General features: G+C 35.0%; 1 protein-coding gene across 1 annotated transcript; it reads left to right on the top strand.

Annotated features, from left to right (window-relative positions):
- The first annotated feature begins 3,900 nt into the window (after nucleotides 1-3,900).
- On the top strand, nucleotides 3,901-16,118 carry LOC133303468 (serine hydroxymethyltransferase, mitochondrial-like). Its single transcript, XM_061503379.1, has 15 exons — nucleotides 3,901-4,025; nucleotides 4,111-4,155; nucleotides 4,291-4,377; nucleotides 4,497-4,618; nucleotides 4,714-4,790; nucleotides 5,665-5,789; nucleotides 6,893-6,985; nucleotides 7,985-8,077; nucleotides 8,172-8,369; nucleotides 13,940-14,044; nucleotides 14,194-14,259; nucleotides 14,391-14,468; nucleotides 15,179-15,290; nucleotides 15,377-15,487; nucleotides 15,616-16,118. The coding sequence occupies exons 1-15, from the start codon at nucleotides 3,942-3,944 to the stop codon at nucleotides 15,762-15,764; spliced, it is 1,545 nt and encodes a 514-aa protein (XP_061359363.1). The 5' UTR covers nucleotides 3,901-3,941; the 3' UTR covers nucleotides 15,765-16,118.
- The last annotated feature ends 2,216 nt before the right edge of the window (nucleotides 16,119-18,334 follow it).

Below are 18,334 nucleotides of genomic sequence, written 5' to 3'. Positions count from 1 at the left end.
AATCGGTGTAAGAATAAAAAGTTTTATTTCAAATCTTAACCGTTGATTTATATAAATATGACAATTATGATTTATCAGGCTATATTAATTAATTATTAATTTTCAATAAATCATAAACGTTAGATACACGCAAATCAACGATTAAGATTTGATATAAGACTTATTACTTTTATACTAATATAAATTGATCTTGTCCCTATTTTTTAACAGTAGTAATTTCAAAATTGTTTTTTATTAATTATTTCTACAAAAATCTAAAATAAATGAACCCAAGGGTTAGCTAACTATGGTTTCTTCACTACATCGAAAATTGTGAATATATCACGTTCATTAAACTCTCATTTGAGTTTCCAAAATGTAAGATAATATTTCTTTTACTTTTACGAACATAATTGTCTCACATTTTCCAAATGATTTCAATCCATTTCAATTTAAAATTTAAATTACATTAATATTAATGTCGTTTTAAGCAATTAGTTTTCAAAAGTGATTCTATTTTAAATTAATCAAACAGTTAATTTGCAGAAGTGTTATTCCACAATAGTCAAAGTGCCCAAACAACCTAATCCAACAAATACGTGCAAAAGTATACTTCCACATTTTCCCTCGCTCGTCATTTTACCATAAAATCTACTGGCAAGTCAAAAACTTAATGGGATTTACACTTCTCCCGTAGTTAATAAGTATATTATTATTTTATTTAACCATAGTTAACTATGATTAAATAAAATAATAATATACTTATTAGTAGTAGGAGAAGAAAATCCGTTCGTGTTTATACTTCGATATTGCTTCTATTCTTAAAAAAAAAACCAATGGTCTGGGCTCCGGGAGCAAAAAAGGAAAGCTCTTGCTGAGGATAGTACACGATTAAGATGATAAAAATAATAATATTAACAAGGGGAATATTAATCTTATGTTACATGAGAGTATTATCTCATGCTATAGAGAGAGTTTAAGTGGGGTCCACCATTAAAAAGTAAAAAAGAAAAAGAAAAAAGAAGGGGTGCGATTTTCGATGTGAGAGAAAATGAGATAACTACCTCATGTAAAATGAGAGTAGTATTTCCCTATTAACAAAGACAGAAAAAAGAGACCATGCAAGATGCCATAACTAGTAAAGATTAAAGAATATACTCAAGTTGACAAAAAGCAATCCAACTTCGGTAGGTTTGTTTGAGTTGAGTTTTTTTTTTTTTTTCTCTCTCTCTATTTTTTGACAAATTCCAAATGTCGTATTTATTTTAAAAATTTATTAACCTAATAACGTCATGGACATTGTATTGGGTAGTTGAAAAATTTAGACGGAGATCAAACAAAAAATTTATTGATTTAAATCATGTGAGATAGTCCTAACCATTAATAAATAAATCAATGGTAATGATTTGATAACTTTTTATCTTAATTTTTTTTTCTCTCATCCGTTATCAGTACTTATTTACTCTTTTATAATTACATTTTTTTTTTCACAATAACATGATCATGTTATATAAGATATGAGAGGATTCACTCAAAAAATATAATTTTTTTTTTTTTCACAAAATTGGTCAAATTTTTCTGGTATAAAATCAGCCACTCTTTTTCTAATTAGTTACTGGTTTAAAGCAGCCGATTTTTATTCGGTTCAATCCAGCTAATTTCTTAAATTTTATCCAGTTCATCAAGTCTTGATCACGTTTAACCCATAAACAATAGAGGACTAATATGCAGCCCGGCCAGAAGCCCAAGTCACAGTTTCGGACTGAACCAGACTATCCAAGATTTACAATTATGCTGGAGAGAATTATTTAGGTAGATCCGGTCCACCGTGGAAACTCCATCTAACAGTTAGATGCGTATAAGAACATTCTCTATTTCTCAACATATAAGAAATTACATTTTCTCACATAGTACTTTTACATGCCGAGTAAAAAAAAATTGTTTCCAGAAATCATAATTTTTGAGAATATGCAGGGAAATTAAATTTTTCGAGAATATTACCAAAAAGTTATTTGGTAGACCAAAAATATTGGCTCAAGTTTCTTAATTCGTTTGATTAGTTGTCAAATATTATTGCAAATGTGAGGTGATTTTACAAAAATTATTTTATCCATCATTTTCATTCAAAACTTGTCCAATTTAAAATTAAAATAAACTTTTGTATTTCTTCAATTCTATGTCCAAGAATACATGTAATCTGAGAAGAAAAAACAAATGGTGAGAAATAGGAAGAACAAGAAATACAACAACAATCCAGATAACTTTGAGGAGATCCTCGACACCGCTAAAGATGAAGGCACCACCCTCCTCCAAATTGAAGAGCTTCACAACTCCATCCTTAGCTAAGAGCACGCAATGCCTCGATCTAACACCCAACTCCACAAACTTATCACTCAAATTGACCTAACGCCTAACCGCAAACATTACAACCTTCTTTCCCTTGCTCAATTCCGACACAGTGGTCATCTATGAAAATTTCTTTTATACATCAGATGTACCCAAGTGGGTACATCTTTTTACTAAACAGAGAAAGTTTTTTCCCATTTAATCCATATCTTTTTAAGTATTTTTCATCAAATTCCAAATAATTTCTTTTTTTGACAGATGTATGGTGCATTGGATGCACAAAAAAGATGTCGTTTGCACCTCACCAACAGCAATGGCGGGCCTAGAAAATTGTATTTATGTCTGCACATTTAGTGACGAGGGTGCTGCCCCCAATTTTTTTTTTAAAAAACTCTCACCATACACAAAATCCATGAAAAGATATATGGTAAATAGCCTTATCTTGCATTTGCAAAAAGTTAAATATAATAATTAAAAATGTGACTTTTGGGTACATGACCACAACACCAACCATTAAGACAAGAGAAAGTATCAATTTAGTAAATCTAAACTAATATAAGCACAGTGACACAAATATAAGCACAACAATATTAATTTCAAGAATGTAGTATAACATATCTATTATTCAAACATACAGGTCATAAATAATTGGGAGACCGAACGCATTTGGTTGCTTATAAGTTGGCAACTCCAGAGGCAAAATAAATCAATTTTTTAATAGAAAAAATAATTACTTTTGCAAGTTAGTGTCTACACTTGCTCACGTGGGCAATAGTGCAGGTCCGCCATTGACCGACGGAGTCCAAGTAGGAGAATGTGGATTTCGAAAGCTTGTCGCCGATTGCAATTAAGGAGAGATGATAGAGGAGGAGGATGAAACTTTTTGTCTGAAGCTCATCTACTCCTCGAGGTATTTTTGTCTCAAAAATAGAAAATATTCTAATGAAAATCTAAAAATACCATCCAACAAGTGGTATTTTAAGTTGACATTTTCTTTCACAAAAATTAATTTGGGAAATCTGATTTTTTTCAGAAATTTTTTTACAATTCTTGTAGCAAATGTGGGTAAATAGAATTTTCAATATCAGTTTTCTAGTAATCTTACCCCCAAGTTATAACAGATGATATAATTTTAGGAATTTCTGCAATGCTCCACTCTGGCAGAGAAGGTAGTTAAAATCGAAATTTTACGTAAAATCAAAAGGGGATAAAAAAGCATAAAACGTAAAATTATAATATAAAAAAATTATAAAAAAGTAAAATTATAATGATAAATCAAGATTTTAACTATCATGATAGTAGTCTACAAAAATTCAAAAAAAAAAAATATTACCAAAGATGTCGTGTGAGGTACCCGTTGGCCGTTTCGATGGTACTTGCGCCAACCAAGGCCCTAGTGGCTAGTGTCCCGCTTTTCGATATGCAGGAGGACCCCACATTTTACAAAAATACAAATCAAAATCATCACCAACATGCTCACCCACTCACCCTCGCTCTCAGTCTCACTCTCACCAACCCTCTACCACCAACACATATATACCCATACGAGTCTTCGAAGTTCGAACCTAACCACCACAACACCATTCCCTGTTGCGAGAGACAAAATAAGCATCGCAATGGCCATGGCTCTTCGCAGACTTTCCTCAACCATCAACAAACCAAGCTCATCTTTCACCAACGCCGCTTCTATTTATCGCATGGTAATATATCATTTCTCAAAACCTGCTCAGTATTTCCTCTTTTCGTTAAATCTATATTCTCTTGCGCTGAGTTTTTTGTTTGCAGTCCTCTTCGCTCTCCGCTCAAGAAAAAGAAAAGTCTCGCGCTGAAGTAAGCCACTCCAGATTCTGCTTCTCTTCATTTTCCAATTGAAATCTGAGTTATTCCGTTAATTGCATCATAGCTTTTATATGTTTTTCGTTAGCATCTATTTTGATGAATTTTCCACCCTCCTAAAAAACGCAGTGGATAAAGCAGCTCAACGATCCTCTCGAGATCGTGGATCCTGAGATCACAGACATAATCGAACTCGAAAAAGCTCGTCAATGGAAGGTCGATGGAAGTTTGGTTCTAAATTGTTATTTTATTTTATTGAAGAATCAAACGAAGACTAACGTGTTCAGTTTTTCCGTATAGTTGGTTTTTATGGACGTTTCTATATGGATGTGTAGGGGCTTGAACTTATTCCTTCAGAAAATTTCACGTCGCTGTCAGTGATGCAAGCCGTTGGATCGGTGATGACAAATAAATATAGTGAAGGGTATCCTGGTGCTAGATACTATGGAGGAAATGAGTATGTGGATCTACTTATGAATGTTTTGTTTCAAATTAAAATTTTTAGAATGGATTGGTATATTGATTTTGTGCATACATCTATATTCCGTTCAGGTACATTGACATGGCTGAGACCTTATGTCAGAAGCGTGCACTAGAAGCTTTTCGGTTGGATCCAGCAAAATGGGGAGGTACGTAAGCGCAAAGACATTTAAGTTGCAATTTGAGTTTTCTTATTCTGGAAAAGAGTGGTCTTCTGTGCGTAAAGGCGTCATGCCAAAGAATTTGAGAAAGTTATAATTTGTATTTGTTCAGTTGTTACTTTTTTGTTGCAAAGTGCAAAGCATTGCCAATATACTATAGGAGATATAATATAAGTGCTTTTATCTTGCTCTGATTATTCATCACGGATTCAAGGTACCTGATTCCGGGCATTTACAAGTATATTTGATTCAGTCACAAAGTGTATTTTTACTGTGTTCAAATGAACATTTCAAGTGATTTTGGTTTCTTTTGTGGTAAAACAGCCCTTTATGATTTTAGTAAAATATCCATTGATGTTTTATTCCTTGTAACAGAATTGATTCATACATATATGTGTGCATCTACACATGTGCGCGTGTTGACTTCATTTCTACCTTGTTGATTTCTGGTTTTAAATTCTCAATGTTGTTTATTGGTAAAATTAAAAAAATACGATCCCACATTTATTGGGTTCTGTGCTTTAGTTTCTGGTCAACAGGAAGTAATTATCCTGCTACTAATAGCATAAGCTACAAACCGAATTTGGTTGCTGAATGCATGTATGATAAAGGGAAGCCAGTTGCAAAACGCTCCTGCTATGCGCTAGGTGGAGTGGAGGGTTAGATCCATGGCGTGGGTCTATATAGGTAGCCTTAGTGTGCATTTGCGTGAGGCTGATTACATGAATCAAACCTATGATAGAATAAAAATATAGTACGCCTTACTGTGCATTTTCTCTATTATTTTACTCCGCAAGTTGGTTGAACAAAATTTTGATCATATGCTTTCTTTGGAGGGTCTTACATACTCTACTTTTGACAGTCAACGTGCAGTCATTATCTGGATCCCCTTCTAACTTCCAAGTTTACACTGCTTTATTGAAACCTCATGAGAGAATTATGGCACTCGATCTTCCCCATGGTGGGCATCTATCACATGGCTATCAGGTTAAGTTCTGCTTCAGATTATCAGTTGTGATCATTATTGCACTTGCTGCTATGAGTTGAAAATTATAGCAAGTCTGCAGTAAGACATGATGAATGAATGTTGTAGCAATAGCTCGTATGATGTTTTGTTTGGCCTAATAGGTGTTCAAGTGATCAATATATGGCTTTTGTTTTTGTTTTCTTTTTTTTGGATAGGAGAAGAATTTATTTGGAAAGAAAAAATTTAAATCAGGAATGCTTCTATTGTTACAAGAAACTATTTATTAAAGAAAGAAAAGAAAAGAAAAAAGATCAAAAGAGCCACCTGATCCCTTCGCATGTCACACCTCAGAACACCCTTAAGAAACCCATGAACATAAACTCACAAGGAAGCCAAGAAAAACATGCCTTTCCCATAAAAGGTGAGGGGCGAAGAAATTTATGGATGGAAATTTTGAAATCATAATCCAGCCACATAGACTTTGTGATTGAAATTATTTCTCACTAAACTTCTCTTAGTTAGATTAATACAAAGACCAGAAGCAATCTAAGAGAATTTCATTAGAGCCAAAACATTTCTAAAAATATCTGCATCTTATGAAATTGAAAGAACAGTATTATCTGTAAACTGCAAATGAGATACCTCCTTGCTCTTCAATCTCACCAAAAGTCCCCTAATCTAACCTTGCTCACAATCTTCCATTAGCATTTCCCTCTACTATCTCTTTTAGTGATTGAATGCCTGTATTAAATTTGGGCTGTATAAATAATTTTATAGCCTTAGTTGGATTAGACACAGGCAGAAATTTATTGTCTGGTTCAACTTCAAAGTGTTCCTTCATTATTTTGTGGCTCTATATTCACATTTTATTTTTCTGTTGAATCATTGATTTATAAATTTTGTATTCCCTAGTTATTGCTGAAAGCTGACCTGTGTCAGTTTAGGATTGTCTGGAGGAAGTAGCAACTGTTATATGCTACATGATGTCATTCTTGAAACTTTTATGCAACACATGTATTTGTTTTAGCTTGGGATGATTCTGATGTTCGCTTATTGAAATTATGATAGCAATGTGACATGTTCTTTGTGTATAAGTTTTCAATTATATGTTTGTGTCATGCAGACTGACACCAAGAAGATATCAGCTGTATCTATATTCTTTGAAACAATGCCGTACAGATTGAATGAGAGCACTGGTTATATTGATTATGACCAGGTAGGCAGGTACCATTGTATTTCTATGTTGTGGATATTTCCTTTCAATCAAAGAGAATCTTCTAAGCAGTCAGCACTGTTTCTATTTCAGTTGCTGTCACTGTTATCTTTGCCAACGAGTTAAAGTATTTTCACATTTGATGTTTAATTATAGAATGTTTCTGCAGAAATTATGGTATAATTAGCCTATAAAATATTTTAGCGATTATGAATCTTAGACGTATGGATGTTGATTGGTCCCCTCCCATAACTAGGGTATGCAGTGGGGGAAAAAGGAATAGTGGCAGAGGATTGGGGGACCCGTGTGGGTATAAGGGAAAGGTGTGCAATTGGCATGTTTTGGGTTTGTTTTGTAACAGCCTGCTTATATGGCAGGTGGGAACAGGCAGAATCGGGTAGTGGGAATGGATTAAGAAGAGAGAGTGGTATCAAGAACTTGAGTAACGGTTTTGGGGCTCTTTGGGCAGGGAGGTGGGCAGATCCTCAAAAGTTCTGCAGGTGTTTCTATCTTATTTTTTCGTTTTTTCAGTGTAATCAAAAGGGGTTTTACCTATTGTAAGAGGGGGACTCCATTTTTCTTTCTCATTAATACACGTTCCTATCAGATATCCAATTTTAGTCATTTGACTAATTGCTTTTGATGAGTTTTCTGTGTTAAATGTTAATCGTTATTTCATTAGATGAAAAAAAATATCCAATGTGTTGTGCACATCATTTATTATTTTATGTTCTAATGCCAGTACATATTTGTTCAGATTTTTCAAAATTTAATAATTTCGGGCCCAGGTTCAAAGTATTTTATCCTCTTATTAGCTGATTGCCACAGAATTCATCATTCTAATATCTATTCTTGATTATAACATGAAGTTTTCCTTGTAAATGAAAAAATAAAATAAAACCTGAACATGGTCAGGGGTTAGATTTACAAAGGTTATGCTGTTTCATGCATACTGAGGGCTTGGACTTGTCTATAATGGCTTGACTTATTTAATATCTACAGTTGGAGAAAAGTGCTACACTTTTTAGGCCAAAGTTAATAGTTGCTGGTGCTAGTGCTTATGCTCGCCTTTATGATTATGCACGTATTCGCAAGGTAAACTATATATGATTACTGAGACGTAGAAATTGGATGTTTAGAACAATTCAGTGACGATGATATTGTATCTTTTATGCTTGAATTCTTATAGGTATGTGATAAGCAGAAAGCAGTTCTGTTGGCTGATATGGCACACATCAGTGGATTGGTTGCTGCAGGTGTTATTCCTTCTCCTTTTGATTATGCAGATGTTGTAACAACCACAACACATAAGTCACTTCGTGGACCACGTGGGGCTATGATCTTCTTCAGGAAGGGTGTGAAAGAGATAAATAAACAAGGGAAGGAAGTGAGTTTTAAATTCTAAATTTAATGCTATAAGGAAAAAAAGGAGTTAATAAATAGGGTAGAATACATTCCTCCAGTGAAGTATAGCTTTTTCTCAACTTACTTCCTTGAAGTATTTTTGTTATTACTTAACCCTCATGTAATTTATTCTTAGTACTTATTTGGATTCTCTTTTTTTGTAGCTTCTCTTCTCCTTATAAGCAGAAGATAGGCAAAATAGGTTTTTACAAAAATCTTATAATAAAAAAAGCTTTTTTTATAATACTTAAATATAAAATAATATGTTGTGTATTGATCTGTGTCAGAGAGTTACAATATATAGAGACTCTAATGGGCTTAAGTGAAAGGCCCAAACCTAATCCTAATACAGTCAGAATACAGTCAGAATATTTACGGATAAGACGGAATCCAATCATATCTAATCATATCATATCTAATATTCTAACACTCCCCCTCAAGCTGGTGCGTATATATCATGAGCACCAAGCTTGTTACAAATGTATTCAACCCGAGGACCTCTAAGAGCTTTAGTGAAAACATCCGCTAGTTGATCAGAGGAGTTGACGAAAGCAGTCTTGATTTCTCCTGACTGAATCTTTTCTCGAATGAAGTGACAATCAATCTCTATATGTTTGGTACTCTCATGAAAGACAGGATTAGAGGATATATGTAGCGCAGCTTGATTATCACAGATGAGTGTCATGGGTTGTTTCTGTTCACAAAGATGAAGCTCCTGAATCAACTGCTTTAACCAGACTAACTCACAGGTAGCATTTGCCATTGCACGATACTCAGCTTCTGCACTAGATCGAGCAACAACAGGTTGTTTCTTGCTCTTCCACGAAATTAAGTTTCCTCCAAAGAAGACACAATAGCCAGAAGTAGAGTGCCTGTCCGAGGGTGATCCTGCCCAATCAGCATCTGAATAACCACAAATTTCTGTATTTCCCTGATCTGAATACAACAAACCTTTTCCCGGTGCTCCTTTGATGTATCGGAGGATCCTCACAGCAGCATCCCAATGTGAATCACAAGGGGAATCAAGAAACTGACTAGCCGTACTAACAGCGAAAGAAATATCTGGCCTAGTCACAGTAAGATAGTTGAGCTTCCCAATTAGCCTCCGATAACGTCCAGGATCAGATAACGGCTCCCCCTGTCCGGGCAATAACTTGACATTAGGATCCATAGGTGTATCAACTGGTTTACTCACCAACATACCAGTTTCTTCTAGGATATCCAAGGCATATTTCCTTTGACAGATAGAAATGTCCTGTCTGGATTGCGCCACCTCAATTCCCAAGAAGTAACGCAGCTTCCCAAGGTCCTTTGTTTGAAATGTACTAAACAAATGCTGTTTTAACTGACGAATTCCGTCTTGATCACTTCCGGTGAGAATGATGTCGTCAACATAGACTAACAAATAGATACACTTATCAGGAGATGTAATCCTATAAAACACAGAATGGTCAACTTTACTGCGGATTAAGCCAAACGCCTGAACAGCAAAACTGAAGCGACTGAACCATGCTCGAGGAGACTGCTTGAGACCATATAAGGATTTCCGAAGACGACACACCTTTCCAGACTCCCCCTGAGCAACAAAACCAGGTGGTTGCTCCATGTAAACTTCTTCTTGTAAATCACCATGAAGAAAGGCATTTTTGATGTCAAGTTGAAGGAGTGGCCAGTGACGAACAGCAGCAAGAGCAAGAAAGAGGCGGACTGACGCCATCTTAGCGACCGGAGAAAATGTATCGCTATAATCAAAGCCAAAGATTTGAGTAAAACCCTTGGCAACTAAACGTGCCTTGAGACGATCAATATGGCCATCAGGTCCAACTTTCACAGTAAAAACCCAGCGACAACCAACTATAGACTTCTCTGGAGGAGCAGAAACAAGGTCCCAAGTGCCATTGGAATGAAGTGCAGTCATATCATCAAGCATTGCTTGGCGCCACCCTGGATGGGAAAGTGCTTCACCTGTGGTCTTAGGAATAGAAATAGAAGAAAGACTAGAAACAAAGGTGAAATGAGGTGAAGAAAGACGGTCATAACTCAAAAAGGTATAAAGAGGATAAGGGTTACGAGTAGTACGTGTACCTTTTCTTTGAGCAATGGGAAGAGTCTCTGATGGAGGATCCGGAGGGGAAGAAGCAACAGCAGTGGGCGATGAGTCAGCAAGAGTCGAGTCGACAGGAGGCACAGTTTTGCGACGCTGATAGGTGAGAAGTGGACGGTCCTCAGGTATAGAAGCAATAGGTTGCTCATCTGGAATAGAAGCACCTGCAGCTGGCAAAGACAAGTCAAGAAAAGGGACAGGAAGTACATGATCAACCTGTGACATCTGAGATGGGATAGAATTAAAGGGTTGTTGATCAAGAAAAGTGACATCAGCGGAAACTAAGTAACGCTTAAGGTCGGGAGAATAACAACGATAACCCTTTTGAAGACGAGAATAACCAAGAAAGATACACTGAAAGGCTTTGGATGTTAACTTATCCTTACCAGGAGTGAGATCATGAACAAAACAAGTACAACCAAAGACATGTGGAGTTAGAGGATAAAGAGGAACATCTGGAAGCAATAGATTATGAGGAATGTCATTGTGGAGCACAGATGAAGGCATGCGATTGATGAGAAAACAAGAGATGAGTACAACATCTGCCCAGAAGTGAAGGGGAACCTGCATATGAATAAGAAGGGTACGGGCAGTTTCAATGAGATGTCTGTTTTTACGTTCAGCCACCCCATTTTGTTGTGGAGTGTAAGGACAAGTAGTTTGATGTAAAGTACCTTGTGTGGCCAAGAAATTAGAAAAATCAATAGAAACATATTCCTTAGCATTATCACTACGTAGAATACGAATAGAAACACCAAATTGAGTATGGATCTCAGTAGAAAACTTTTTATAAATGGAAAATAACTCGGAACGATTTTTCATTAAATAGGTCCAAGTGCAACGGGAAAAATCATCAATAAAGATAACGAAATACCGAAAACCTAAGACAGACAAGGTACGACTTGGACCCCAGATATCTGAATGAACAAGAGAGAAAGGGGCATCAGCTCGTTTATTGACTCGACTGGCAAAAGAGGAGCGTGTATGCTTCCCTTGTTGACATGACACACAATCTAAAGACTGAAGACCGGACAAAAGAGGAACCATTTTCTGCAACTTTGAAAGACTTGGATGACCAAGGCGACTGTGGATAAGTTGTGGAGATTCTGTGAGAGAGCATGCTACTGAAGGACGAGGCACATCCAGATAATAAAGCCCCCGTGACTCACGACCCACTCCAATCATTTTCCCCGTACCCGGATCCTGCACAGAAACAGAATGCTTAGAGAAAGTAATGGTGCAAGTGAGGGAGTGGATCAACTTACTAATAGAAATTAAGTTATAAGGGATGCCAGGAATGTAATAGACAGATGTCAGGGCCAAGGTAGAGGTCGGACGAGCTTGTAATCCCACGAACTGGGGCTTTGGTTCCATCCGCAAGGGTAAAAGACGGTAAATGATCAGAATAAGTAAGAGATGTAAAGAGTTCCTTATTACCACAGAGATGATCGGTAGCACCGGAGTCAAATATCCAAGTGCCAAGTGATGTATAATGAGAAACACAAGCAACGGGATTACCAGTATAAGGCTGAGACTGAGGAGAAGCCTTCCTGAGAGGGGTTTGGAGTGCAGCATAGTCCGAACCTGAACCAAATAATGCATTGTCTGACTGAGCTATATTTGCAACAATAGAAGAAGAGTTAACCTCCGAGAGATCAGGAGATGCTGCTGCCATTTAAAGATAAAATATAAAAGCCGTAAACGAAAGCAAACGATATCCAATCAAGAAGAACCACGCGTCTAAGGTCAGACCCACAGAGAAACAATCACAGATCCAGAAAGGGGAGGAGAAGGCGAGCTTCTCTGTCCAAGACCGGCCGGAAAAAGCCGCCGGAATAGTGCTCACGCGCCGGCAGAAGGTGGCGCGTGAAGCCCACGCGCAGAGAAGACAGGTGGCGCGTGACGGCGCGTGGGAGATGCGTTGCTGACCGGACCACCACAGACCTGGTCGCCGGGAAGAGAAGGTCCTGATCGCGTGAAGTTTGGTCGGAAAAGTCGCCGGAAAAAGTCTCCGGTTGCCTGAACAATGATTCTGACGACGGGCGGTGGTTCCGGTGGCCGTCGGAGGTGCTGACGCGTTTGAAAAAATCACTCAGAGGCTGTTTACAACCCTAGAAGGCTTGCCGGAAGGACGCACGGCAAGAAAGAGGACTCCTAAGCAGTGGGCTTAGGTTTTAAAGCAAAAAACAAGGTTTCTAAGCGGAAGCGAGGGTTCCCAGAACGAAAGAGCTCTGGTACCAACTTAAATATAAAATAATATGTTGTGTATTGATCTGTGTCAGAGAGTTACAATATATAGAGACCCTAATGGGCTTAAGTGAAAGGCCCAAACCTAATCCTAATACAGTCAGAATACAGTCATAATATTTACGGATAAGACGGAATCCAATCATATCTAATCATATCTAATCATATCATATCTAATATTCTAACAATAATGAAGTAAAAAGCTAAAAGCTCCTAGGAGGAGTTTTTTTTTAAAACTTTTATCAACTTTTCTTGAAATGAGGTTTGAGCTTTTAAGCTAAATTTTTTATGTAATCACCAAACAACTTTTATCTTTTTTTTAAGCTCTTCTTTTAGCTTTAGCTTAAAAATAGCTTTTAGCTTAAAAAAAAGATCCAAATAGGCTCTCTTATTCTTATCTCAAAACGTCTCTTTTTCAGTTCAATCAAATGGAAGTTAACCTCCCAACACTTAAAGCCATACTTCAAGTGGGTTAAGTGATTAATAAACTATTTTAGGGGGGATCTAATTGATAAAAGATAAACTTCTTCTTTGAAGTGGTGAGGTCAAATGGTGTGCATGTGCCTGATGTTCCTTTGAATTAACTTAAAGTTACATTTTCACTTAAAATCAACTATGAAGAGGGTTAAGTGATAAAAATAAAACTTTCTTTTTTTGGGGGTGGGGGGAAGTTGAGAAAGGGCTATACTTCATGAATGTAAAATGTATTTTCCCTAAAAATTATAAGTTCTGTATTTGCAATCGTTGTCGACAATGTTCACCAATGTTTCTTGATATACTTGTTTAATACTTATGTTTCTTTGGTTTAACATAAAAAGTTACATTTTCACTTAAAATAAACTATCAAGGGGGTTTAGTGATAAAATTTTTTTTTTTTAATTTTTATTATTTTATTTTTTTGGGGGAGGGGGGATTGAGAAAGGAATATATCTCATATAAGTTCTCTATTAGTTGTAGACAGCGTTCACCAATGTTTCTTGATATACTTTTTTTAATACTTTCTTAAAGCAATTCTCGTTATTTTGGATTTGCTAAGATCCCACATTTGCTAGATTCAAAGCACCCCTTATAATGTCTTGAGCAATCCTCCCCGCTCTTAGCTAGCTTTTGGGTTGAATTAGGCTCTGTCAGTTCTTAATTCTAACAATTTCTAAGTTGGATAACTTGAAAAAGTTCTTAATTGGCTGGATTCCATCTTACAGGTGTTGTATGACTATGAAGACAAAATAAACCAGGCTGTTTTTCCTGGACTTCAAGGTGGTCCTCACAATCACACTATTGCTGGCTTAGCAGTAGCACTGAAGCAGGTTCTTTAATTCACTAGCCAAAGATACAATTCGTTATAGTTTTCGTAGCAAATATGTATTTTTCTATAAAAGCATAATCATCTTTCTTGTGCCTCTTTTGTTGCCGGGCTGATGTAAGTTCAGTTCTTTCTTCATTTCTGTGAATGTAGGCTATGACACCAGAATTCAAGAATTACCAAAAGCAAGTTCTTAGTAACTGCTCGACATTTGCACAGGTAAAATAAATGCCTTTGTATGATGTGCACCAGTGTATTGCAAACTAGTTATTAGGTGTCTCTTCTACTAATGGTTTAGCCTAAATTTTTTGACTGTTAGTGCTGACTCTGCTGTGTTGATTGAACTCCAGAGTTTGTTAGAGAAAGGCTATGAACTTGTATCTGGTGGAACTGAGAACCATTTGGTGTTAGTGAACTTAAGAAACAAGGTAAATGGTGTGATCCTTTCCTCTGAAAATTTCTTGGTCATATTCTTTTCTCAAAAAGAATTCCAGATGGTGCCAAATTGTTTGTACATGTTAATAAACCTGTTCAGAACAACCTTTCTATGCTTTCTGTAAACTTACTTTGAGTACTGAAAATGGAAATCAGCTACTAGTATGGGCAAAATTGACTTCAAAAGATGCCTATTGTGTAAAGCCCACTTGAAGATTTAGGAGGGAACAGAAAATAGTATGACATATTCATACCAATTGTTTGTTCATGCAAGGGAAATTTTATTGAGAGAGTAGAATCACAGGAGGATAAGATTTTCTCTTTAAACAAGAAATAGAAATCTTATAGACATCGATAGACTTAATATGATAGTTATGCTATCTTATTTCTTAGTAATTTGTTAGAAATTGGCATCTAACATTATGGTTATTCTACCAACCCAAACTACTAGAAACGTGTCAAGAATTTAAAAAGCTTTTTCTTCTTGAACCTTCAAACAAATCAAAAACTTCCCAAATCTTTGTAAAATGACAAAGTTATTTTATGGGGTGTTTCCAATGTTGAGATAGGTACTTAAAGTATTTATTTGGTAACCCTAGATTGTAAAATATTTTAACATTTTAATTGGGTTTGATTGATGTGTAATATTTATGTTTGATACCGCCATGGGGAAAGCTCTTTATAATGCTGTGCTTTTTGACAGGGCATTGATGGCTCAAGGGTTGAGAAGGTGTTAGAATCAGTTCATATGGCTGCCAATAAAAATACCGTTCCAGGGGATGTGTCTGCTATGGTTCCCGGAGGCATTCGAATGGGTATGGTTTCTGTCAGTCATCTTTTTTCCTGCTTATTGGTGAATCTATAATTACACGTAGATAAAGATTATCTTGCCGTGATTCAGGAACCCCTGCTCTCACATCCAGGGGGTTTGTTGAGGAAGATTTTAAAAAAGTAGCTGAATATTTTGATGCGGCAGTCAAGTTAGCCTTACAAATTAAGGAAAATACCAAAGGTTGACCCCACCTTACCTTCCTGCATCTTAGTGCTCTGTCATGATATTTGCAGTTTTTAAAGCATAGCAAGATATCTTTGATGTCACTTATGCTAGTTCACTCTTGTTATTGGTTACATTAAGTTCAGGTACAAAGTTGAAGGATTTTGTGGCTGCTATGCAATCTGATGCACACGTTCAATCTGAGATTGCGAATCTTCGTCATAAAGTAGAGGATTATGCTAAGCAGTTTCCCACAATTGGTTTTGAGATAGAGACAATGAAGTATAGCAAGTGAAGATGACATATGAAACTGTTGGAGTTTTATCAGGAAGTTTTTGGGATTAATGACACAGATCTTGATGTGATGCCGAACGGTGTTGTACTTGAGTCTTGGATGTAATTGTGAATTATATTGTCAGTTAAAGAGAAAAGGGAGAAATTTCTTTTCAATAATGATGAACCGTTTATGGGGTTGAGCATTTTCTTTCAACATAGAGAAAAGACATTATTGATTTGAAGTTAAAAATTCCTTTTAATTGTCAGTGTTGTGGTGTAGCAAAAATGAGGTTGATCATTTGTGAATTCTGCTATTTGCTTAATTTGTATTAACTTTTGCATTAAATAAACTCAACCTCCCCCTCTAATTACAAATCCCCTTCTTTTTGCTATTACCTGAATAAAGCATTGGCAATTTCTTTCTTATTTGTCAACAGCATTAAAAAAATCTCTTCAATGTTGCTTTCCTTTCTACAATAGTGGGCTTATTTCCGGCATTAGCACACAATTAAATGGTTAGAGCTTCATGTCACTCTGCGTAAGCGGGGTACTATAACCTTACAACCAATGAGTACGCTTGGCATCGAAAATTGGAAAATGGGGTTGCATGTGACGTAGTTGTTGGTACCATCGACGCACAGCACATGCATGCCATTTTTAGATGCGTCGTTGCTGGATGCCTTTATTAGTCCTGAAAACCATTGGTTGTTTTTCTGCAATAAACGAAGGATTGTGAAACAGAATTAAAAATTATGAGCGGTCGAGAAAGATGGGACTATTGGTATTGGAGTAATGGAGTCTTGTGACTTGCAAGAAACAAAGTATGGGCACGTAGCAAGTCTAACTGCTTAGTTAACTTATTCTCTTGAAGTGTTTTTATCATCATTACACTCAATTTGATTTTAAGTGTATGTTACCGTTAAACTTAGAACAAACTCCAAGTCCAAGAGGATTAATTGATAAATATACAAACATTAGGGGTAAAATGATAAAAAAAATTATTTTTGTAATGATAAGACCATGTGGCATGTGTATGTTTGGCTTTCACTTTCAAATCAAATATGAATGAGGTTAAGTGATAAAAAGACAACTTTAATTAGTAAGTTGAAAAAAATTATACTTTAAGGAATTTACTCTCTTTTTTGTTTGGTAAACAGAATTTACTGTATTTTTTTGTCACACAAATATGGTAATAGGTATATTTATAAATATATTAATTAAAAAAAACTATAAACAAGTAAATTACTTTTTATTAATTAAAACACATAGATTCAAATTATAAAAATATATGATTGTGTTATTTATTTGTTTAATTGCTAATTACATTATATAATTATTTAGTCCTTATTTCAGAATTTCATTATAGCATGATCCTCTTTTTTAATTCCTTTCCCCCTCTTTCTTATTTTGTCTTTTATTTTTAAATTTTGAAAACACTTTAAAAATGATAATTTATAATATTGCATACTTTTAGCAATATGCATGCTTCTATTATATAAAACTTCGTGCATAAACGCACTATAACATTTTTCTGTTAAATTTTTTTAGTACATTTTTCTGTTAATTTTTTTTTTTGGTGGATTTTCTGTTAAAATTTTGTATGTACTTATAGATGGTAAAACTAAAATTTGATTATCATAATAATTATTTGAGAAATTTTTTTAATGATATCAAATAAATTATTAAGTTATACTCAGCATGAAAACATTTAATAATAAAATATATTTTTTATTTGGTTAATAAGCAATAGTAATATTTTTTTACCAACTTAATCTACCTATTATGTAGACTAAGTGTAGAGAATAATATTTCTAAAATTGAGTTATGAAAATTCGTTTGAACCCCTGACTCAAGCAAATCATTGGGAGCTCAGTTGCCAACTGAGCTACCCTTGGAGTTTAATTCGTTTTGTTTTTAACATTAAGATAATTCGTTTTACTTTCATGCAATCTGTTATGTCATTAGAAAATTTAACCTATTGTAGGAATTATTATTTTTTAATGATATAGTAAATGACAACTGAATATGCACAAAAAGAAAAATTGACTTATGAATAGTAATGTTAAAAAGCATTACACAGTTAAACTTATTTTACATAATGAAACTCAGATTATCATACCAGATACCATAATTAGTTGATTCAAAATACTCTACCAATATTGATTTTTATTTATGATTAAAATAAAAAATTAGTTCCTATGATTTTACTTAATTTGATTATGATTCTTATTGGTTATAGTTTATTTTTAAATTATAATTTATCTAGTTTTATTTATATAGATTTTAATCCGTCAAATACTAATATTTTAATATTAAAAATGAAAAAAAAAATGTTTATCATTTTAAATAACACAATTTTGCATTATTTTAGATGAAACAACATCATTTTGGTATATATTTGTTAATATTTCACGTTTTCTCACCTCCATAAAATTAGGAAGAGAGAAAAAGTGGATGAGAGAGAATATAAAAAATCACCAATATGCACTAAAATGATGTTGTTTCATCTAAAATGATATAAAATTGTGTTGTTTAAAATGATAAATATTTTTTTCTTTAAAAATTACATTCAAAAGTGGCAAAATGGGT

The sequence above is a fragment of the Gastrolobium bilobum genome, unplaced genomic scaffold (genome assembly GCF_033153095.1).
Source record: "Gastrolobium bilobum isolate Gb01-03AN ecotype WA unplaced genomic scaffold, APGP_CSIRO_Gbil_v1 utg7546, whole genome shotgun sequence".
Classification (NCBI taxonomy): Eukaryota; Viridiplantae; Streptophyta; class Magnoliopsida; order Fabales; family Fabaceae; genus Gastrolobium; species Gastrolobium bilobum.
Note: the sequence above shows the minus strand (reverse complement) of the source record. Positions and strands in the feature narration are given on the sequence as shown.

Coding starts and splice junctions, on each gene's coding strand:
- LOC133303468 (XM_061503379.1), top strand. CDS start 3,942: ATGGCCATGGCTCTTCGCAGACTTTCCTCAACCATCAACAAACCAAGC. Junction 4,026..4,110: donor CCGCTTCTATTTATCGCATG/GTAATATATCAT, acceptor TTTTGTTTGCAG/TCCTCTTCGCTCTCCGCTCA. Junction 4,619..4,713: donor AGATACTATGGAGGAAATGA/GTATGTGGATCT, acceptor TATTCCGTTCAG/GTACATTGACATGGCTGAGA.